The sequence below is a fragment of the Kogia breviceps genome, chromosome 9, assembly GCF_026419965.1.
Source record: "Kogia breviceps isolate mKogBre1 chromosome 9, mKogBre1 haplotype 1, whole genome shotgun sequence".
In the NCBI taxonomy this organism is placed as follows: Eukaryota; Metazoa; Chordata; class Mammalia; order Artiodactyla; family Physeteridae; genus Kogia; species Kogia breviceps.
The window spans coordinates 1613666-1631949 of record NC_081318.1 but is presented as its reverse complement, the minus strand read 5'-3'; the positions used below and the strand labels follow the sequence as shown (position 1 = coordinate 1631949).

The 18284-nt window shown below is 45.8% G+C and overlaps 1 protein-coding gene across 5 annotated transcripts in view; it reads left to right on the top strand.

Annotated features, from left to right (window-relative positions):
• The first annotated feature begins 285 nt into the window (after positions 1 to 285).
• Positions 286 to 18284, top strand: part of UBE3C (ubiquitin protein ligase E3C) — a 119151-nt gene continuing 101152 nt past the window's right edge. For 3 of the 5 annotated variants that reach the window (XM_067041742.1, XM_067041745.1, XM_059074679.2), the window contains exon 1: positions 286 to 703. In XM_067041742.1, coding sequence (XP_066897843.1) covers positions 638 to 703 — 66 coding nt within the window. In that variant the 5' untranslated portion in view covers positions 286 to 637. The remainder of the gene's footprint in view (positions 704 to 18284) is intronic. The other 2 variants (XM_067041744.1, XM_067041743.1) reach the window with 1 other exon arrangement.

Sequence of the window (18284 nt, the reverse complement as noted above, 5' to 3'; positions counted from 1 at the left end):
TTCATCCGCACCAATCGGGACGCACGCCCCCTCCTGCCCCCCCCCCGCCCCCCTCCCCCCGGGGCACCAGCGCCCCTGCGCCACTTGCGGTCCCCCCTCCCCGGACACCTGCGCCCCACCTACGCGCCCCGGCCCCGCCCCTCATCCCTCCCGCCGCAGAGCCTGGCACCGCCGCTTCTTCCCACGCTCCGACGCGCCGTCGATGCGGGCGCGCGCACGCGGGCGGGGCGCCGGGAGCCGCGCCGCGGCGTCGGTATCGGGCGCGCGCACGCCTGCGGGGCGGCGCACGGCAGCGGCGGCGGCGGCCATTTTTCCTCCCGGCAGCTGCTCCGGGTGCAAGTGCGGGGTCCGCGGTCCTGCGGGCGCTCGGGCTCGGCCGGAGCGGCGGGGAGGCGTGGATGAGGGGGGAGGTGGCCGAGGGCTGCCCCCAGTGTCGCCGCCCCTCCCCCCCAGGGCAGTCCGGGCGGGCAGAGCGCCGGCGGGCGCGGGCTCGGGGTCACTTCCTGGCGCGGCCTCGTCCTCGTCGTTCCCTCCCGCCAGGACCCTCCCCCGGTCGCTGTCCCCCGCCGGGGCCCCTCCCCCGGGGCCCGCCCGCGCTCTCAGTGTCGGGCCCTCCCAGATGGGATAGGCTGTGAAGATGTTTAGTTTCGAAGGGGATTTCAAAACCAGGCCCAAGGTGTCCCTGGGAGGCGCGAGCCGGAAGGTAAGAGCGGCCTGCGTGCGGCAGCGCCGCGGGGCTGGGCGGGGTCGGCCGCGGACTCCGGGCTGGAAGGCAGGCGGGGGGCCGGCTCGGGTCCGGGAGGGATCCATCCTGGCGGAGGGACGCGCGGGGGGCGGGCTGCGGGGTCACCTGCTCCGACGGCTCAAAGCGGGTCTGGAAGGAAAGCTGATGGGGAAAAAGCGCTCTGTGGACCGGAATCGCCCAGAAGCTGCAAGGATGCTGAGGGTGGACGGCCTTTTATACTTAGGTAGTGAAAAACTCGGGGCAAAGGACACAGTGTTTCTTTCAGAAATGAACTTTAGATACTTGACTGATGGTGATTGCTTTTAGAGTACTACTTGGGGTCTCGTCTGTTGTAGAAAGTAAGTAGAATGTATTTGTTCATGACAACAGTCTCTGAAGTTGAGGCGGAACTCCTCATCATAGGCCACGTGTTTGAATCCAAGGCCATGGAAGTCGTCCTTTACCAGCTTTTTGGAAACATTTCTGGAGAAACTCTAGCACATTTTTTCTGTTACAACTGGTCGTATGATTATTCTTAGGATAACAGTTTAGAATAAGGGCGTACGAACTAGTTAGAGTGCTATCCTCTCTGATGACTGGCATATACTGATTCGGTGGAATTGCTGACAAGTAGTTCAGCGTCAGTGTTGCTTCATTTGCTTGCTTTTTACCACTTCTCCATTGGATCCCTTCCCTGCCTGTTTTAGTTTTATCAGACTAAAAATAAAGGGTGGTCGCCCTTGCTTAGAGTGTTGGAAAAGTTCAAGTGAGTATAATTAGCGGATTGTTCACTAAATAATTTTCTAAAGTGTTCTTTCAGTGGTTCGTCTATTCTTTCTTCTGTATTAGTGTGTCCTGTATGTTACACTGAATGACGGGGTTGGCGCATGACTCTGCGCGTATGCTCAAGTCCATGTAAGACTATCCGTTTTTAATTGTACTATGGGGGTATGTGTATGATGGTTTCTGAGGGTAGAGGAGGGGAACCCAGCAGGGGTTTGGGAAGGAAGTGTGCTGATAATTCACAAGCTTTGGGTTTTGCGTGATGGTGATGAGTTGGAGGCTGCAGAACTAGGTGCTGTGTAGGTGCTGTGCAGGGCTGGCGTGGGTCACATTCCGTGGCTTGGGTATTCATGAAAATTCCAAGTGAGATCAAAGGGCTTATGCATTGGAAGGGGCCTTGGAGAGCCTCTGGGCCAGATCTAGTTTACAGGTGGGATAAAGAACTGTTGAGTGACTGCACAGCCACATAGCAAGCTGGGGGCAGGTCACCACCTTAGAATCCATGTCACCTCACTTATGTAGGACCTTGTGACTTCTGTTACAGGCAGGATGCCCTGGCAGGTCCTGCTAGGGTGTTGATCCTGTTTTCTCACCAAGTAACACGTCTCTTCTTTAATCCCCTTGATCAGAATCTCAAGGGGATATTGCACGTCTTGCTTTTCAGCTGTGCGAAACAATTTTTTCCCCCTTTTTACCCTCCTTTTCATTGAGGTTTAGACTTAACATACAGTCGGGGTCACAGACTTTAAGTGTCTGTGTCTTAGGCCATGTGCCCTAGAAGCCTGAGGAGGAAGTCCTTGTGCAGGTGAAATTGAGGAGGGAAGAGGAGAGGGCAGGGGACGAGGGGTTTTTTCAGTTGGAGTTTATCTTTAGCCGGATCCCACTGACAACTCTGGAGCATGGCTGGCGTCACAGAGTTGTACCTTCTTGAGGTGAGGGGGCTGGCATTTTGTATCCACATATCATTTAGTCGTTGTCTGCAGGCTGCCCCTGGGGTGGGTGGGAGTGTAATTCTCCAGTGAGGGTGGCAGTAAGGAGCCCACCGCAGTCACTCTGCAGTGGCTGGGGGTTGGGTGCATTGGCCTGGCACCGAATCTGGGCAGGGAATTAAATGTAGCTTCTGTTGGAAGGATTTTTCCATATGAACACACCCGTGGGCCCACCACTCCCATCAAATAACGTGCCCAGCACTCCAGAGGCCCCCATCTACACCTTTCCATTCTAAGCCTTGCTACCCAAAGGTAACTACTCTTCCGACCTTTAGTACCGCAGATCAGTTCTGCCTGTTGAACTTCTTGTGCGTAGAGGCCCCTCTTTTTGGACTGGCCTCTGTGGCTCAGCATTTGGTCTGAGAGGTGGGATCCATCATCTTATTTTGGTTGCATTGTCTGAACGTACATAGCACAGTTGATCCGTATTTGTTGTACGTGTCTCTGGGTGGACACATGCTCTCACGTGGGGCTCACACGTTGCATGTGGGTTTAGCTCCAGTGCACTCTGCCTCGTTCTGAGCGTTTCAGTGGCTCCGCTTCCTTGCCAGCACTTAGCGTTGTCAGTCATTGTAATTTGGCAGTTCCCGTTGGTTTGTAGTTTCATTGCAGTTTTAATTTTGTTTCGTAACAACTAATGATGTTGCGCACCCACATATGCTTATTTTCCTTAATTCTCTTTGGCTGCAACGTAAGTCCTTTGCCTCATTTAAAAGGCAAAAACTTAAAATGATATTTCCCCCATGTCTTAAATTATTGTTTGAAATTTTCCCTTCTGAAGTTTAGTGGAAACTGAATAGTTGCCACTTTTTGAATAAACACATCTCCCCCCCCACCAAATTAAATGAATATTTAAAATGTTTGTTTGTAAAGGTTGTTTGAAGGATCTGAAACATTGTAAGGAAAAGTTCATGCCCTCATTGTAATCTTGTTGGGGAGGTAAGACTTACACAGTTAAACATTAAATAACAATAGAGAGCAATTACCACATTCTGGGTTTCCCTTGGGCTGATTCAGGAAAGAATAGAGTTGGTTGGGGCTCTTTAGTCTTGAAGGATGCGTGGAATTAGGGTAGCTGGGAAGCAAGGGTATTCCAGGTGGGTGGAAAGGTATACATTGAGTAGGTATATACTGGATTGGGTAGGTATATACTGAGTCTAAGTCACATAGGTTTCCACTTTTTAATATTTCTGAAGTCAGGATACATGGTGGCATGACATAGTTTATTGGCAGTATTTTTTTTCTAGTCTTGGTAGTGCATAGAAGAATATCTTAATGGTCATTTGATTACAAGTATAGAAATCCACTGTTATTAGCATCTTGCCTTAATGTGGTTCATGAACCAATAGCAATACATTAAGATTCATTCTTTGTGTTGTGCTTTAAGTGGGTTTTGACAAATGTATAATGACATGTATCGGCCATTACAGCATCATAGAGAATAGTTGCCCTAAAAATCCACTGTGCTTTACCTATTCATTTTCTCCCTTATCCCTCACACACTGCCGCCCCCCTGCCCCCAGTCTCTGGCCACCACTCATCTTTTTACTGTCTCCATAGTTTTGCCTTTCTAGAATGTCATGTAGTTGGAATCATACGGTGTGTAGCCTTTTCAGATTTGCTTCTTTCACTTAGCAGCATACACTTAAGGTTCCTCCATGATTTTTCATAGCTTGCTAGCTTGTTTTTTTATCTTATTTTTTATTAACAGACTATTTTTGTAGAGCAGTTTAAGTCTTAACAGAAAAAACTGATGGGAAAGTAGAGAGTTCTCACTCCATCTTCCTAGCACATTGTTTTCTCTATTATTTCCATCTTGTCATAATGTGATACGTTTGTTACAATTGATGGACCAATACTGATACCTTATTAAGTCAGTTTATATCAGGGTTCAATCCAGGTGTTGTACGTTCTGTGAGTTTTGATCTTTTGAGACTGGCTTCTTTAACTTAGGAATATGCTTTTAAGGTTGTTCCAGGTCTTTCCTGGCCTTTTCTTTCCCCACACCCCCTCCAAATTGCTGAATACTATTCCATTGTCTGGATGGGACGTCGTTTATTTGTCCCTTCACCTGCTGAAGGAGATCTTGGTTGCTTCCAAGTTTTAGCAATTATGAATAAAGCTGCCATAAACATCCACACGCCGGTTTTGTGTGTGGACATAGTTTTCAGCTCCTTTTTGTGAATATCAAGGAGCGTGATTGCTAGATCGTATGGTAAGATTATGTGTAGTTTTGTAGTTAACTGCCAAACTGTCTTCCGAAGTGGCTGCACCACTTTGCGTTCCCACCAGCAGTGGCGAGAGCTCCTGTTGCTCCACATCCTCGTCAGCATTTGGTGGTGTCAGTGTTTAAATTTTGGCCGTTCCAGTAGGTATGTAGTGGTATCTCATTGTTTTAAGTTGCATTTCCCTGTTGACATGTGAGGTGGGCATCTTTTCATATGTGCTTATTTACCATTTGTGTATCTTTGTTAAGATGTCTGTTCAGGTCTTTATCCCATTTTTTAATTGGGTTGTTTGTTTTCTTACTGTTGAGTTTTAGCAGTTCCTTATACACATTTTCAGTGTATTTGTATATATTTTGCAGATATAAACTCTTTTCAGAGAGGCCTTTTGCATATATCTTCTCCCAGTTTTGAGCTTGTCTTTTCATTCTCTTAACAGTCTTTTGCAGAGCAGAAGTTTTAAATTCGAATGAAGTCCAGTTTTATCAGTTTTTTCTTTCATGAATTGTGCTTCTTATGTCGTATCTAAAAAGTCATTACCAAACACAATGTCACCTGGCTTTTCTCCTGTGTTAACTTCTAGTAGTATTATAGTTTTGTATTGTACATTTAGGTCTGTGATCCATTTTGGGTTAATTTTTGTGAAAGGTGTTAAGGTCTGTGTCTATATTTTTTTATTTTTTCTTTCTGTTTTGGCATGTGGATATCTAGTTGTTCCAACATATTTGTTGAAAAGCTGTCCTTTCTTCATTGAATTGCCTTTGCTCCTTTGTCAGTAGATCAATTGGCTGTATTTTTGTATGTCGATTTCTGGGCTTGCTATTCTGGTCCGTTCATCTATTTGTCTGTTCTGGATTTTTTTGTTTTGCTTTGTTTTTGCCAGTGCCATACTGTCTTGATTTCTGGAGCTTTATGGTAAGTCTCAAAGTCAGCTAGTGTCAGTCGTCCAACCTTGTTCACATTTTTCTTCAGCATTGTGTTGGCTTTTTTGGGTCTTTTGCCTTTCCATATCAACCTTAGAGGCAGTTTGTTGATATTCACAAAATAACTTTTATATATATATATATATATATATATTTTTAAGCCACTGTATTTTAGGTGTATTTGTTGCATTTGTTTTTATTGAAATATAGTTGATGGTACAATATTACATAAGTTACAGGTGTACAATAGTAATTTACAGTTTTTAAAGGTCATACTCATAGTTATTATAGAATATTGGGTATGTTCTCTGTGTTTTACGAACTTATTGGGATTTTGATTGGGAATGTGTTGAATCTGTAGATCAACAAGTTAAGAAGAATTGATCTTGACAATATTGAGTCTTCCTATTCAACATGGACTGTCTCTCCATTTGTGCAGTTCTTTGACTTTATTCATCAGACTATTGTAAATTGCCTTATATATACCAAAGTATTTCTTTTTTGGGGGGTGATAATGTAAACAATACTGTGTTTTTAATTTCCAGTTCCAAATGTTCATTGTTGGTTTACAAGAAGGCAATTTTGTTTTGTATTTACGTTTTTACCAATTTCTCCCTATTTCCCCCACCCCTATCCACCCAGCCCCTGGCAGCTACTTTTTTACTTTTTTATTATTATTATTTTTTTTGGCAGTACGCCGGCCTCTCACTGTTGTGGCCTCTCCCATTGCGGAGCACAGGCTCTGGACGCGCAGGCTCAGCGGCCATGGCTCACGGGCCTAGCCGCTCCGCGGCACGTGGGATCTTCCCGGACCGGGGCACGAACCCGCATCCCCTGCATTGGCAGGCGGACTCTCAGCCACTGTGCCACCAGGGAAGCCCCTACTCTTTTTTTTGACTTTGACTTTTTTTTGTTTGACTTTTTTTTGTTTTTAAGATTCCATGTATAAGTGATACCTACAGTATTTGTCTTTCTGTGGCTTATTTCACTTAGCTTAAGGGCCTCAAGGTCCATCCATATTTCTACACATGGTAGAATTTCCTTCTTTCTCTTGGCTGAATAATATTCTGTTGTGTGTATGCACCACATCTTTATCTGTTCGTCTGTTTGATGACACTTAGGTCTTTGTATCTTTATTATTTTGAATAATGCTGCAGTGAATATAGTGGTGCAGATATGTTTTCAAAACCTGTTTTCATTTCTGTTGGATAGCTACCAAGAAGTGGGATTGCTGGACCATAAGGTAGTTCTATTTTTAATTTTTGGAGGAACCTTCATATTGTTTCCATAGTGGAAATCTTATTTATTTATTATTATTATTATTTTTTAAATTTCAAATTCCAGTTGTTCATTGATGGAATGTGGAACAGCAGTTGACTTTTGTATGTTAATCTTGTATCCTGCAGTATTGCTCTAATCGCTTGTTAGTTCCAGGAGTTTTTTGTTAATTCTTTGGGATTTTCTACAGAGACGATCATGTCATCTGGGACCAAAGACAGTTTTATTTCTTCCCAATCTGTATAGCTTTTGTATCCTTTTCTTGCTTTATTGCATTAGCTAGAGCTAATGATGTCAAAAAGGAGTGGTAAGAGAAAATATCCTTGCTTTGTTCCTGATCTTAATGGGAAGGTTTCTAGTTTCTCACCATTAAGTATGATGTTAGCTGTAGGTATTTTGTGGTGGTTCTTTATCAAGTTGAGGAAGTTCCTATCTATTTCTAGTGTGTTGAGAATTTTTGTCATGAATGGGTGTTGGGTTTTTTAAATTTAATTTTTATTTTCCTTTTTGGCCACACGGCGTGGCATGTGGGATCTTAGTTCCCCAACCAGGGATCAAACCTGTGCTCTCTGCAGTGGAAGCACGGAGCCCTAACCACTAGACTGCCAGGGAATTAATTACCTGGGTGTTGGATTTTGTCAAGTGCTTTTTATTGTATGATCATATACTTTTCCTTAGTCTGTTGATGTGATGGATTATACCAAGTGTTTTTTTGTTTTTTTTTGTTTTTTTTGTGTTTTTTTGCAGTACGCGGGCCTCTCACTGTTGTGGCCTCTCCCATTGCGGAGCACAGGCTCCGGACGCGCAGGCTCGGCGGCCATGGCTCACGGGCCCAGCCGCTCCGCGGCGCGTGGGATCTTCCCGGACCAGGGCACGAACCCGCGTCCCCTGCATCGGCAGGCGGACTCTCAACCACTGCGCCACCAGGGAAGCCCACACCAAGTGTTTTTTGAATGCTGAACCAGCCCTTGCATACCTAGCATAAATCCCACATGGTTATGATGTATAATTCTTTTTATACGTTGTTGCATTCAATTTGGTAGTATTTTGTTTGGGGGATTTTTGCATCTGTGTTCCGGAGAGAGTAGCTTTTATTTCTCGTGATGTCTTTTTCTGGTTTTTGTATTAGGGTACTGCTGGCCTCGCAGAATGAGTTTCACTGTAGAGCCTACCAAAACCAGCTACTGTAATTTTAATTTCCCCTTTCAATAAGTCTAGAATACTCTTAGGATTGTAAGCACTCTGATTGGTTAGTTTTATATAACTGCCCTCTGTTGTGTAATTGGAGGTCTTACCTAAAATATTTTAACCTAAAAAAAAAAGTCCCGTGCTATTTCGTTTTGAAAAGCTGGCAGTTGATATACATGTTGTCATACTCCTCTGTGTATGTTGCAGTGGAAGGTAAACCTTTTTACACGTCTGACATCAAGTAAAGTAGAAACATTTTCTAAAATCAGATTTTAAGATTGACTGTCAGAACTGGTATTATTACCTTCCTGTTTTATCTAGCAGCCCCACCTCTGTTCTCTTGAATATGATTTTCCATACTCTTCACATACGAGACCAGAACTCTGTAGTTCTCTGTAGCATATAAGGTCAGGAATTCTTGATCTGGTTCCTAGGGAAACCAAGCAGAATGGAAGGGCTGAGACTTTGTCTAATTGTCTTTGGACTTCTAATCAGGGTCTAGGGTGAGGCAAGCAAGGCAGGTAGGGCACAAAATTTAAGGAGGCTGTGACTCGAGATGCATAGGTGCAGGGCTTACGGTGGCCCTCGGGTTCATGGCCCTGAGAGTGAGTGCCTCCTTAAATTTTGTGCTCAGGCACCTACCTGGCTTGCCTTCCCTAGTCCTGTCTGGCTTTTGCACACTCCAGTGTGTGCTGATTTTCTTGAGTTACAGAGTTAGTTGCCAACTAGGTCTCTTAACTAAGGTAATAAACAGGTCATCTCATAGGACTGTAGAAGAGCCCTCAAAAGAGGTTATTGCAAAAGCAGTAAAGAGTTTCCCTCTGTCTCTTTCCCTTTTTTCTTATAACTTTAAAGAATGCGGGCACCTAGGAGTTTGGGAGTTAAGCATTTTATTCTTTGACCATGACCCTTATTTTATACCCCTTGTTCTCCGGCCTCGGCCTAGGCTGCTTGTGAGCACGAAGGCAGGAGCAGGAGCTTCCTTCTGGTCGAGTGTCTCCGGAGTCCGTCACCTTCAGTGGTGACCAAGTTAAAGTTGGAGATGCCTGCTGGGGGGTGTGGGTGGCAGCGTAACTCGGCAAGCCTTCCTGGGGGATGGTTTAACAGCATGCATCGGGAGTCGTAAACAGGTCCGACCCCTCTAAATCCAGTACGTCTACTTCTAGAAATTTATTCTAAGAAACTAATTTGACAGGTGCATGGGATAGATGCATGAGAAAGAAAAGATGATGTTTGTGGCATTACTTATAGTATTGAAAAATTCAAAATAAATGTCTAACAATAGGAAATTTGTTAAATGGTGTGACAGTGCGGTGGGGTACTATACAACTGTTTGAAGTGGTCATGATCTATATTTGTTAATATTTATCATTTATCGATGTCTACTCATGTATTAAACTGTGTCATTGTTAGTGGAGATAAGTAGGTTGGAAAACAGTAGTGCAGTCTGCATTTAAGTTATGTTAATCTGAACAGTCGTGGTCTCTGCTTTACCAGTGTCTTAATTGCCGACGAACAGAGGTCTAGTTCTCCGTGCATCATAGTGGCTTAAAGCAGCCCATTTTTGTTCTCTCCGCTCTGTGGGGCCGGCATCCCAGAGCAGCGTGCAGGGTGGTTCTGGCCTAGGGTCTCTGGAGGCTCAGGCATCGGAAGCCGTGCCCGGTGCTGGGGGAGCCACTGTGGGGCTGACTCATGCCTGTGCCTGGAGGCCAGTGATGGGTCCTGGCGGGAGGTGTCAGCTCCTGCCACTCGGGCATCACCTTAGGTCTGCTTGAGTGTCCTCCTGACCTGGCAACTGGCTTCCCCGGAGCCCGTGACGCAGGAGAGCGGGGAGAATGAGGCAAAGCCTGTTACGAGGGAGTCCTGAACGTCATACGTTGTCACTTTTGTCCTATTTTGTCAATCCAGTCCGCACTCAAGGTGAGAGGAATCAAACTCCACCAGTTTGGAAATGTAACAAGGAAAGAAGTGGGTAAGCTAGGAACAGCTTAGAAAACTGGTGAAATAGAGAACTGACTTAAAATTCCCTTCTCCCAGGCAAGGCTCCCTGACTGTGAGCTGCCTTTCCTGTGAGCTGTTAAGCTCTTGCGTTCCTGCACGGTCTTACCTGAAATGTTATCTGTTAGGCAGTTTATTTGAGTTAAGCATCTTCCTCAAAAAAGTGTCAGAATCATGAGAGGCTGCCATTTATTTGCAGCAATTTGAATTCACTTAGATCATTTACCTTTTTAATCCAACCACCCTTGGAGAAAAGGGGGGAACATACAGGGGAGTAAGTAATATGGGAATGGAAGTGTTTGGCTTGTCACTTTGACAGCCATAGGGCACGAGGTAGATGCATCAGGCCATTGGAGAGAGGGAGTGAAGTAGGAGAGCATCAAAGTAAATTTCTGGCCATCTGAGAGCTGCTTGGGGTGCCCTGTGCCAGAACGGAGGGAGGAAGCCTGCTTCCCTCCTTTTCCAGGGCCTATTCTTAGGGCCCCGGGTGGGCAGCATAATGTCAGTGCCCTCGGCTCTTGTGTGCTGGGCTGGGATTCTTACCACTGTTTACAGGTTGAACGTTGTTGCCACCAGTTAGAAGGATCCGCACGGGCAGAGGTGTCCGACCCTGGAGAGGTGGCAGTCACCTACAGACTGTTCAGCTGGCTGGGGTGGGGGTGGGCGAAGAGAAGGCTGGGGAGGTGGGCGGTCAGGGGCCAGGTCATAAAGGGGCACCTTGGGAGCCACTGAAGGCTTTTTTTTTTTTTTGCGGTACGCGGGCCTCTCGCCGTCGTGGCCTCTCCCATTGCGGAGCACAGGCTCCGGACGCGCAGGCGCAGCGGCCACGGCTCACGGGCCCAGCCGCTCCGCGGCGCGTGGGATCCTCCCGGACCGGGGCACGAACCCGCGTCCCCTGCATCGGCAGGCGGACTCTCAACCACTGCGCCACCAGGGAAGCCCCACTGAAGGCTTTTGAAGCAGTGAAGTGACTCTGAGCAAACTCAGGTTTTAGAGAGATGATTGTGGGGCAGTGCAGGGGCTGGACACCAGGCGAGAGACAGGCAGGTGTAGTTGTGCAGAGGAGTAGTGAGGGCCTGAAGCAGGCGTCAGGAGCTGAGAGGAGGGGTTCAGGGCTGTCGAGGGGCCAGAACTGATGAGCTCTGGGGGACAAGCACCACGTCAGGTGTCAGTCTGGGGTGACAGGAGTGGACAGTGACCCCATAATCCGACACGATGCTGAGTTCCTAGGGATGTGTTCAATGTAAGATGCTTGGGGTTGCTCAGTAGGCAGGTGGGGTGCTGGCCTGGAGCTTCAGGCAGAGACTGGGAGTCCGTTGGTCCATCAGTAGGTAACAGTTGAAGTTGTGAGATGCTCTGGAAAATGTTCTGCTGAGAAGACATGTGGGCTCAGGACAAAACTCCGAGGGATGCCAGCGTTTACAGAAACAGAGGAAGGGGCACACAAGGGAGAGGTGCTGCTGGGACCAGTGCATGGCCCGCCAGCGGGCGCGGCAGTGGGCGCAGACAGTAGTACTGACTGAGGGGCCGCGAGCAGAGCAGAGCTCATGAGAAAAGCAGGGCTTGTTGGAGGACCTCAGACCTTTTGTACTGGCTTTGAGGTGTTATTTGCTGTAGCTGTGACTCTATCCTGTGGACTGACCATAAGACAATTATATAAACTCTGGGTTATTCCAAAGCTGAGGATCCAATAGTTCAGTGTATTTTCTAAAATTAAAATTTTGTTTTCTTTTTAAAATTACCATGCATGTTCTTTGTATGAGCTGTGTATGATGACGTATACATGTTCATCCTGTACTTTTGGACATTGAGGTTGTTACTATTTTGTTGTGAACAACATCTTTATAGCCAATGATTTATAATTATTTTTTAGGATACATTGCAGAAAGAAGCTGAATTGCTTGGTCAGTGTGCACATAGGCTTTTGATATGTTTTGTTCTCTAGAAAAAACTATATCAATTTCCATTCCCTGGTCTTAGCAGTTAAGTGCTGCCTTAGCATCTGTGCAGTTGCAGGGAACCTCTGAGGGCACTTTCTCTCCAGGGTGTTTCTGTTTTCTCTCCGTATTTGTTACTCACCTACGCTGCGCTCCGCAGGGTTTGTCCTCCTGCTCGTTGTATGCTCCCACCTCTTCTTGACTTCTCTGTGAGGCGGAGGTGCTTGCCAGCACCTCCCGTAGAGGAAGAAATCAGGGCTCAGAGATTCCAGATCATTTAGTGGAGTATGTGAACCCTGGTCTGGATGTTGGATGTTGTGTAGCCTGCGCGTCTGGTGCTCTCTCTCGCTTTGCTTGAGCTCTCCTTTCACTGCTAGGCAACTTGAAGACCGTGTACTACAGGCGCTGAAAGGACGGCTTTAACAATCCTGTGTCTTTTTTAGGAACATTAGTAAAGTCTCGTGTGTTGGCAAGCAGCACAGTTCATAGCACATCTTCACTGTGAAAGATGAAATGTAAAAAGTCAAATGGGGACTTGAAAAAATGCTTATCTTCTTAACCAATTGTCTGCAACTTATTCATCTTTTCTGGGCGTCTCGTTTTCACATCTTGTAACGGGAAAGTCATAATTCTTGATAATGAGAATGTTAGATTATCACTAATCTTCCTTGGTCTGATAATGTTTCCATTTCTAATCTGCAGTCAGTGACCTTTAAAAAAAAGTTACATTTTTTTAAATTGAAAAAGTTATAAAAACTGAGATTCTTCTAAAGGGCATATAATAAAGTCTTCCTCTCACTGAGACTCCAGACTTCCCCACTCTTACCAGTTTCCTCAGTCTTTTCAAAACGAGAGTACATATAAATAAACATGTGCCCCTAGCTTTATTTATTTATTTATTTTTTTGCGGTACGCAGGCCTCTCACTGTTGTGGCCTCTCCCTTTGCGGAGCACAGGCTCCAGCCTCTCTGCAGCACGTGGGATCTTCCCAGACCGGGGCACGAACCCGTGTCCCCTGCATCGGCAGGCGGACTCTCAACTGGTGCGCCACCAGGGAAGCCCCCCTAGCTTTTTAAATAACAGTGAGAGCTACTGTTCTCCTCAGCACTGTGTCTTAGTGATGATTCCACACCAGCACCTTTAGAAGTAGTTTCTCCATGGATGCATAATATTCCACTGAATGGTTTGTATCATAGAACCACTTTCCTATTGATAGACGTATATGTGCAGTTTGTTTCCAGGGTTTTGCTAGTAAAACAGTGCCATAATTAATACACAGTTTTGGTGTAAGAAAAGAAGGTCTTTAAAAAAAAAGAAAAGAGGGTCTTTTGGAATTTATTGTAATGAGATATAAACAATTGCATTTTATTGGGGTACTTTTTTAAAAAAATAAATAAATTATTTATTGGCTGCATTGGTCTTCATTGCTGTGCATGGGCTTTCTCTAGTTGTGTCGAGCAGGGGCTACTCTTCATGGTGGTGTGCGGCCTTCTCCTTGCGATGGCTTCTCTTGTTGCAGAGCACGGGCTCTAGGCTCATGGGCTTCAGTAGTTGCAGTATGCGGGCTCAGTAGTTGTGGCTCGTGGGCTCTAGAGCGCAGGCTCAGAGTTGTGGCGCACGGGCCTAGCCGCTCTGCGGCATGTGGGATCTTCCTGGACCGGGGCATGAGCCCGTGTCCCCTGCATTGGCAGGCGGACTCTCAACCACTGTGCCACCAGGGAAGCCCACATTGTTTTATAAATATGATTTTTAGTAACTTATTACTGTATTTTGATGCACTTTTAAATATTTGCATGTATGTGAAGTTGGTTGCTGTTATATTTTCATAAAGGTTCTTTCTTATAGGTCTATAAGAGAAGGAAAAATCCACAGATCATAGGTTGTGCATTATTTACAAATAAAACTTTTGCTAACTTTTAACATTTTAATTAACTCTAAGTATTTTAGTTGAATATTCTTCAAATTGTGTAAAACTTAGTATTATGTTAGTGCATGAGAGTGGGAAAATATACTAACTTGAAACAGATGTGAAACTGATTGTTCTATTTACATTGGTAAATGGAGTAAATTGCTAATGGAAAATATTCCAAATATTTTGGAAACAAAGGAAATCTCACAGTTTAAAAAAATCAAGGTATTAATAAACATGCTGAACTTACTTTTATAAGTGGTTAGCAGTCAATTTGAGCATTTTTTGATTCTGATGGTTAATGAAATCTAATGTAAACTATATATGTGACTGACTTTTTAAAAACTTCATTTTGTTCCCACTAAATTCATTTGCATGAAGAAAGCATTTTCCCCCCTTTAACAGACATCTTTGTTAATGGTATTTGTGAAGTTTGGCCATATTTAATTTTCAGAGAAGATAAGATAATGTGCCTAAGGCTCAAAGATCAAATAGAGAAGTTTGCTGTAATTTACTGTTGTTTACATATTGATGAATAGGGTTAGTGTCACAGCTGTGGAGGTGAGAGATTAACATTGAAAGCAACAGGTTTGCTATAGGAACAATAGGTTTAGTCATTCCCAAAACAGTTGATTCAGTGTACTTTATGAAACTGGTATATAACTGGGCTGGGAAACCCTAACTTGTCAAGGCCTGTAGACTCTAAAAGGTAAAAGCTATTTTCAGTTATAAGAAATTGAAACCAAAAGTTTGTTAAGAATGAAAATCTAAATGCGTTTTACTGGTACCTTATTGTTCTCTTCCTCCCGGCCACTTAATTAATGAACTTATTCTTGGCTTTGTTGAGCTGTTTTTAAAAACTTACGTTCTGGAGTAGCTTCATTAGTATCTTATTCTAAAAAAGTGAGAAAGTATTACGCGTACTTGGATAATAATTCAAGCAATAGAAAATAAAGATTCAAATCAAATGAACGTCTCCTTGCCTTTCACCCCACCGCTCACTCCCCCAGTCCCTGATCCTTGTAATGGGTCTGAGTTCCTAGGTTCTTCCCTGTCCTCTCAGAGCTGTTTTCTGCGCATGGAATCACGGAGATGTGCACTCTTCTCTTGTTTGAACACACGCTAGACCGCGTTGAACAGACTGCTGTGCTTCTCCCTCCAGCACTACTTCTGGGCATAGTTCCAGATCCGTACAAATAGATCTACTGCATTTTTCAAAAATCTGTGTATGGGCTTCCCCGGTGGCACAGTGGTTAAGAACCTGCCTGCCAATGCAGGGGACATGGGTTCGAGCCCTGGTCCGGGAAGATCCCACGTGGTGCAGAGCAACTAAGCCCGTGCGCCACAACTACTGAGCCTACGCTCTAGAGCCCACGTGCCACAACTACTGAAGCCTTTGTGCCACAACTACTGAGCCTACGTGCCACAACTACTGAAGCCCGTGCGCCTAGAGCCCGTGCTCCACAGCTAGAGAAGCCACCGCAATAAGAAGCCCGTGCACTGCAACCAAGAGTAGCTCCCGCTGGCTGCAACTAGAGAAAGCCTGTGTGCAGCAACAAAGACCCATTGCAGCCCAAAATAAATAAATTAAATAAATGTTTTAAAAAAAGAAGCTATGTACGATACTCCATGTAATGAGTGTTCTGTTAAGTTATTTAGCTGTCATGTATTTTAATGGCCATTTAGGTGGTTTTCAGCTTTTTTGCTAATTTAAACAGCACTGTGGTGCATATACTTGTATATGTGCCAATAATATTTGTAGGTTAAATTTCTAGAAGTGCTAGGTCAAAGGGTATTTTTATATATATTTCCAAATTGCCCTCTAGGAGATCATATCAGTGTAAGAAAGTGGCTGCTGTCCATCTTCATCTCAGTGTGTTATCTGAGGTTTAAAGTTTGCCAGTTAGATGGGTTAAAAAGCTTATCATTGTGTTTTTATTGCATTTTTTCCTAAAAATGAGTAAAGACGAAGTTCTTATGTTTAAAACATATTTTTGTTTATTTCCCTATGTACTGTTTATAGCTTTTGCTAATTTTTCTATTTGATTGTTGATCTTCTATTTATTTATTTTAAAAATAAATTTATTTATTTATTAACTTATTTTTGGCTGTGTTGGGCCTTCATTGCTGTGTGTGGGCTTCCTCTAGTTGCGGTGAGCGGGGGCTACTCTTCGTAGCGGTGTGCAGGCTTCTCATTGCAGTGGCTTCTCTCGTTGCGGAGCACGGGCTCTAGGAGCGCGGGCTTCAGTAGTTGTGGCACGTGGGCTCTAGAGCGCAGGCTCAGTGGCCATGGCTCACGGGCCCAGCCGCTCCACGGCACGTGGGATCTTCCCAGACTGGGGCATGAACCCGTGTCCCCTGCATTAGCAGGTGGATTCTTAACCACTGCGCCACCAGGGAAGCCCTGGAGTGCTTGTTCTGATGAGGCAGGTGTGGGCGCCAGGGATGGACTGCTTCTCTAGCCCTGGTCCACACGGCTAGGGGGAGTTCCTGGACGCCGACTACCATTGTGCACTGTGGTAGGTTTGTTGGTTTGCTCTTTTAGCAGCCTGGTGAAATTTCACTTTGAGAAATTAATAGTTATTTACTGGTTCGAGCCACGTGTAGTCACTCAGAATTGCGAGTTAGGATCAGGCCTATGCCTTTATTTTTCCCACCTGACTGCTGGGCCTGACATACTTTGATCATTCATTACTGCTGTTTTCAGGGATGGGGTTTGTTTTGTTTTCTTATTTTCTGCTCTTCTTCAGAATAACCACAGCCCAACTGGCCCGGTGTGGTGCGTAACCTGCTGAAGAGTGGCCTTCCACCGCATTTGGTGGCCACATCTTTGAGGACAGTGCCCGTGTGGCCTCCGATTCCGACTAGTGCAGATACAGTCATTTTCTGCGTGTTGAGTGGTCGCCCTGTGTGCTGGGTACCCGTCTGTGAATGTGAACTCACCTGTTCATTGTGTGGAGGAATAGGAGTGGAGATCATCTTCTCTTCATGGAAGAGGTGACATTTAAGCTGAGTCTCACCTAAGGCGAGTGGGCTCATGTCAGGTGCGTGTCAGTGCCAGGAGGGAAGGCCAGGCTGGGGAGGGGTGGGGCATTTGAGACTTGGAGGGTAGTTGGGGGGCACGCCGTGCTGGTGGCGCAAGAGAAAGTGGAGGAGGTGTTTGACCGGAATATTCCTGCGTCAAAGCTGTGTTTGAACTTGACCCCTTAGAACACACTGGCCGTTCTCACATTACAGTCTCAGATAGGCTACCATGAAGTGGGAAAATAAGACCAGCATGGTAGGTTTTACATAACTTTGGTTCATGTAAATAATTGAGCATTGAGAAGAGATGGTTCCATCTAGTGTCCAGCGGTCTTTTAGGAAATGAGTATTAGATATTGCAGTTTTTGTTTGTTTTAAAGGCGTAGCAGCCCTCTGTGCAGGTAGAGAGGGTGGGAAACCACGGAAGGAGTTTAAGCTTAAGTCATGGGTGATTTGAACGCTGAATTTTGAATCCATACTTCTTCCCTGTTCTTTATTACCTGTTGACTGACTTGTCGGTCCCAGAGATGTCTCAAGGTCAGTGGACTTCAACTTTGTCGTTCTCTCCCTTCCATCCCATGCTGTCTTGGTATATGCCTCACCTAGCCAGAGATGGGGGTCTCCCGTTCCCTCTCCGTGCTGTCCTCGAGGTCAGCCCAGCGCCCCCTCCAGCCCTGCTTCCTGCCCAGCGGCCCCTCTCGTGCCTCTGCCGCTTCACGTGCTTCCCCCTCTGCTGGGATGCTTTCCGTCTTGTCATCCTTGTGAGCGCAGCCTTCCAAGGTTTCTTTCGAGTTCTCCACTTCTTCTGAGAGTGCCCCGCGCCGCGGAGGCGGAGTGCCTGGCCCTGCTCCGCGCTGCCTCGCCCCCGGTGCCCACCCGTATTGAGGTGCGCGTTCCCAGGGCAGGGCCGCTCCTGCCGCCTCTGCTTTAGGCTTCCTCTGCTCCCAGCAGGCTGTGCGCTCCTCGGGAACAGCACTTTTATGACTTTTAAAATAGCCAGTGCCTAGAATGACGCATGAGTCAGCCAATATTTGTTGAGAATAAATTCCTCTTCTGTGCCTCGTTTGAATGTCTTTTGAACAGAGACAGTCTCGGAGTTGGGGAATACAGGAAGAAGCTCCGGTTCTGATGTGGAATTTGGTTGCTAGTACAGGTGCTGCATATGAGAGTGTACATAATTTATAGACATCGATGAAGTGCTCCGTCACCCTTTTCTTTCTGTGCTGAACGGGCTTTTTATGGCCACCTTTGTGTCCCGGGCCTTTGCGATTGCTCACCTCACCTTTCCTGGGCGTCTGGGTCCTTT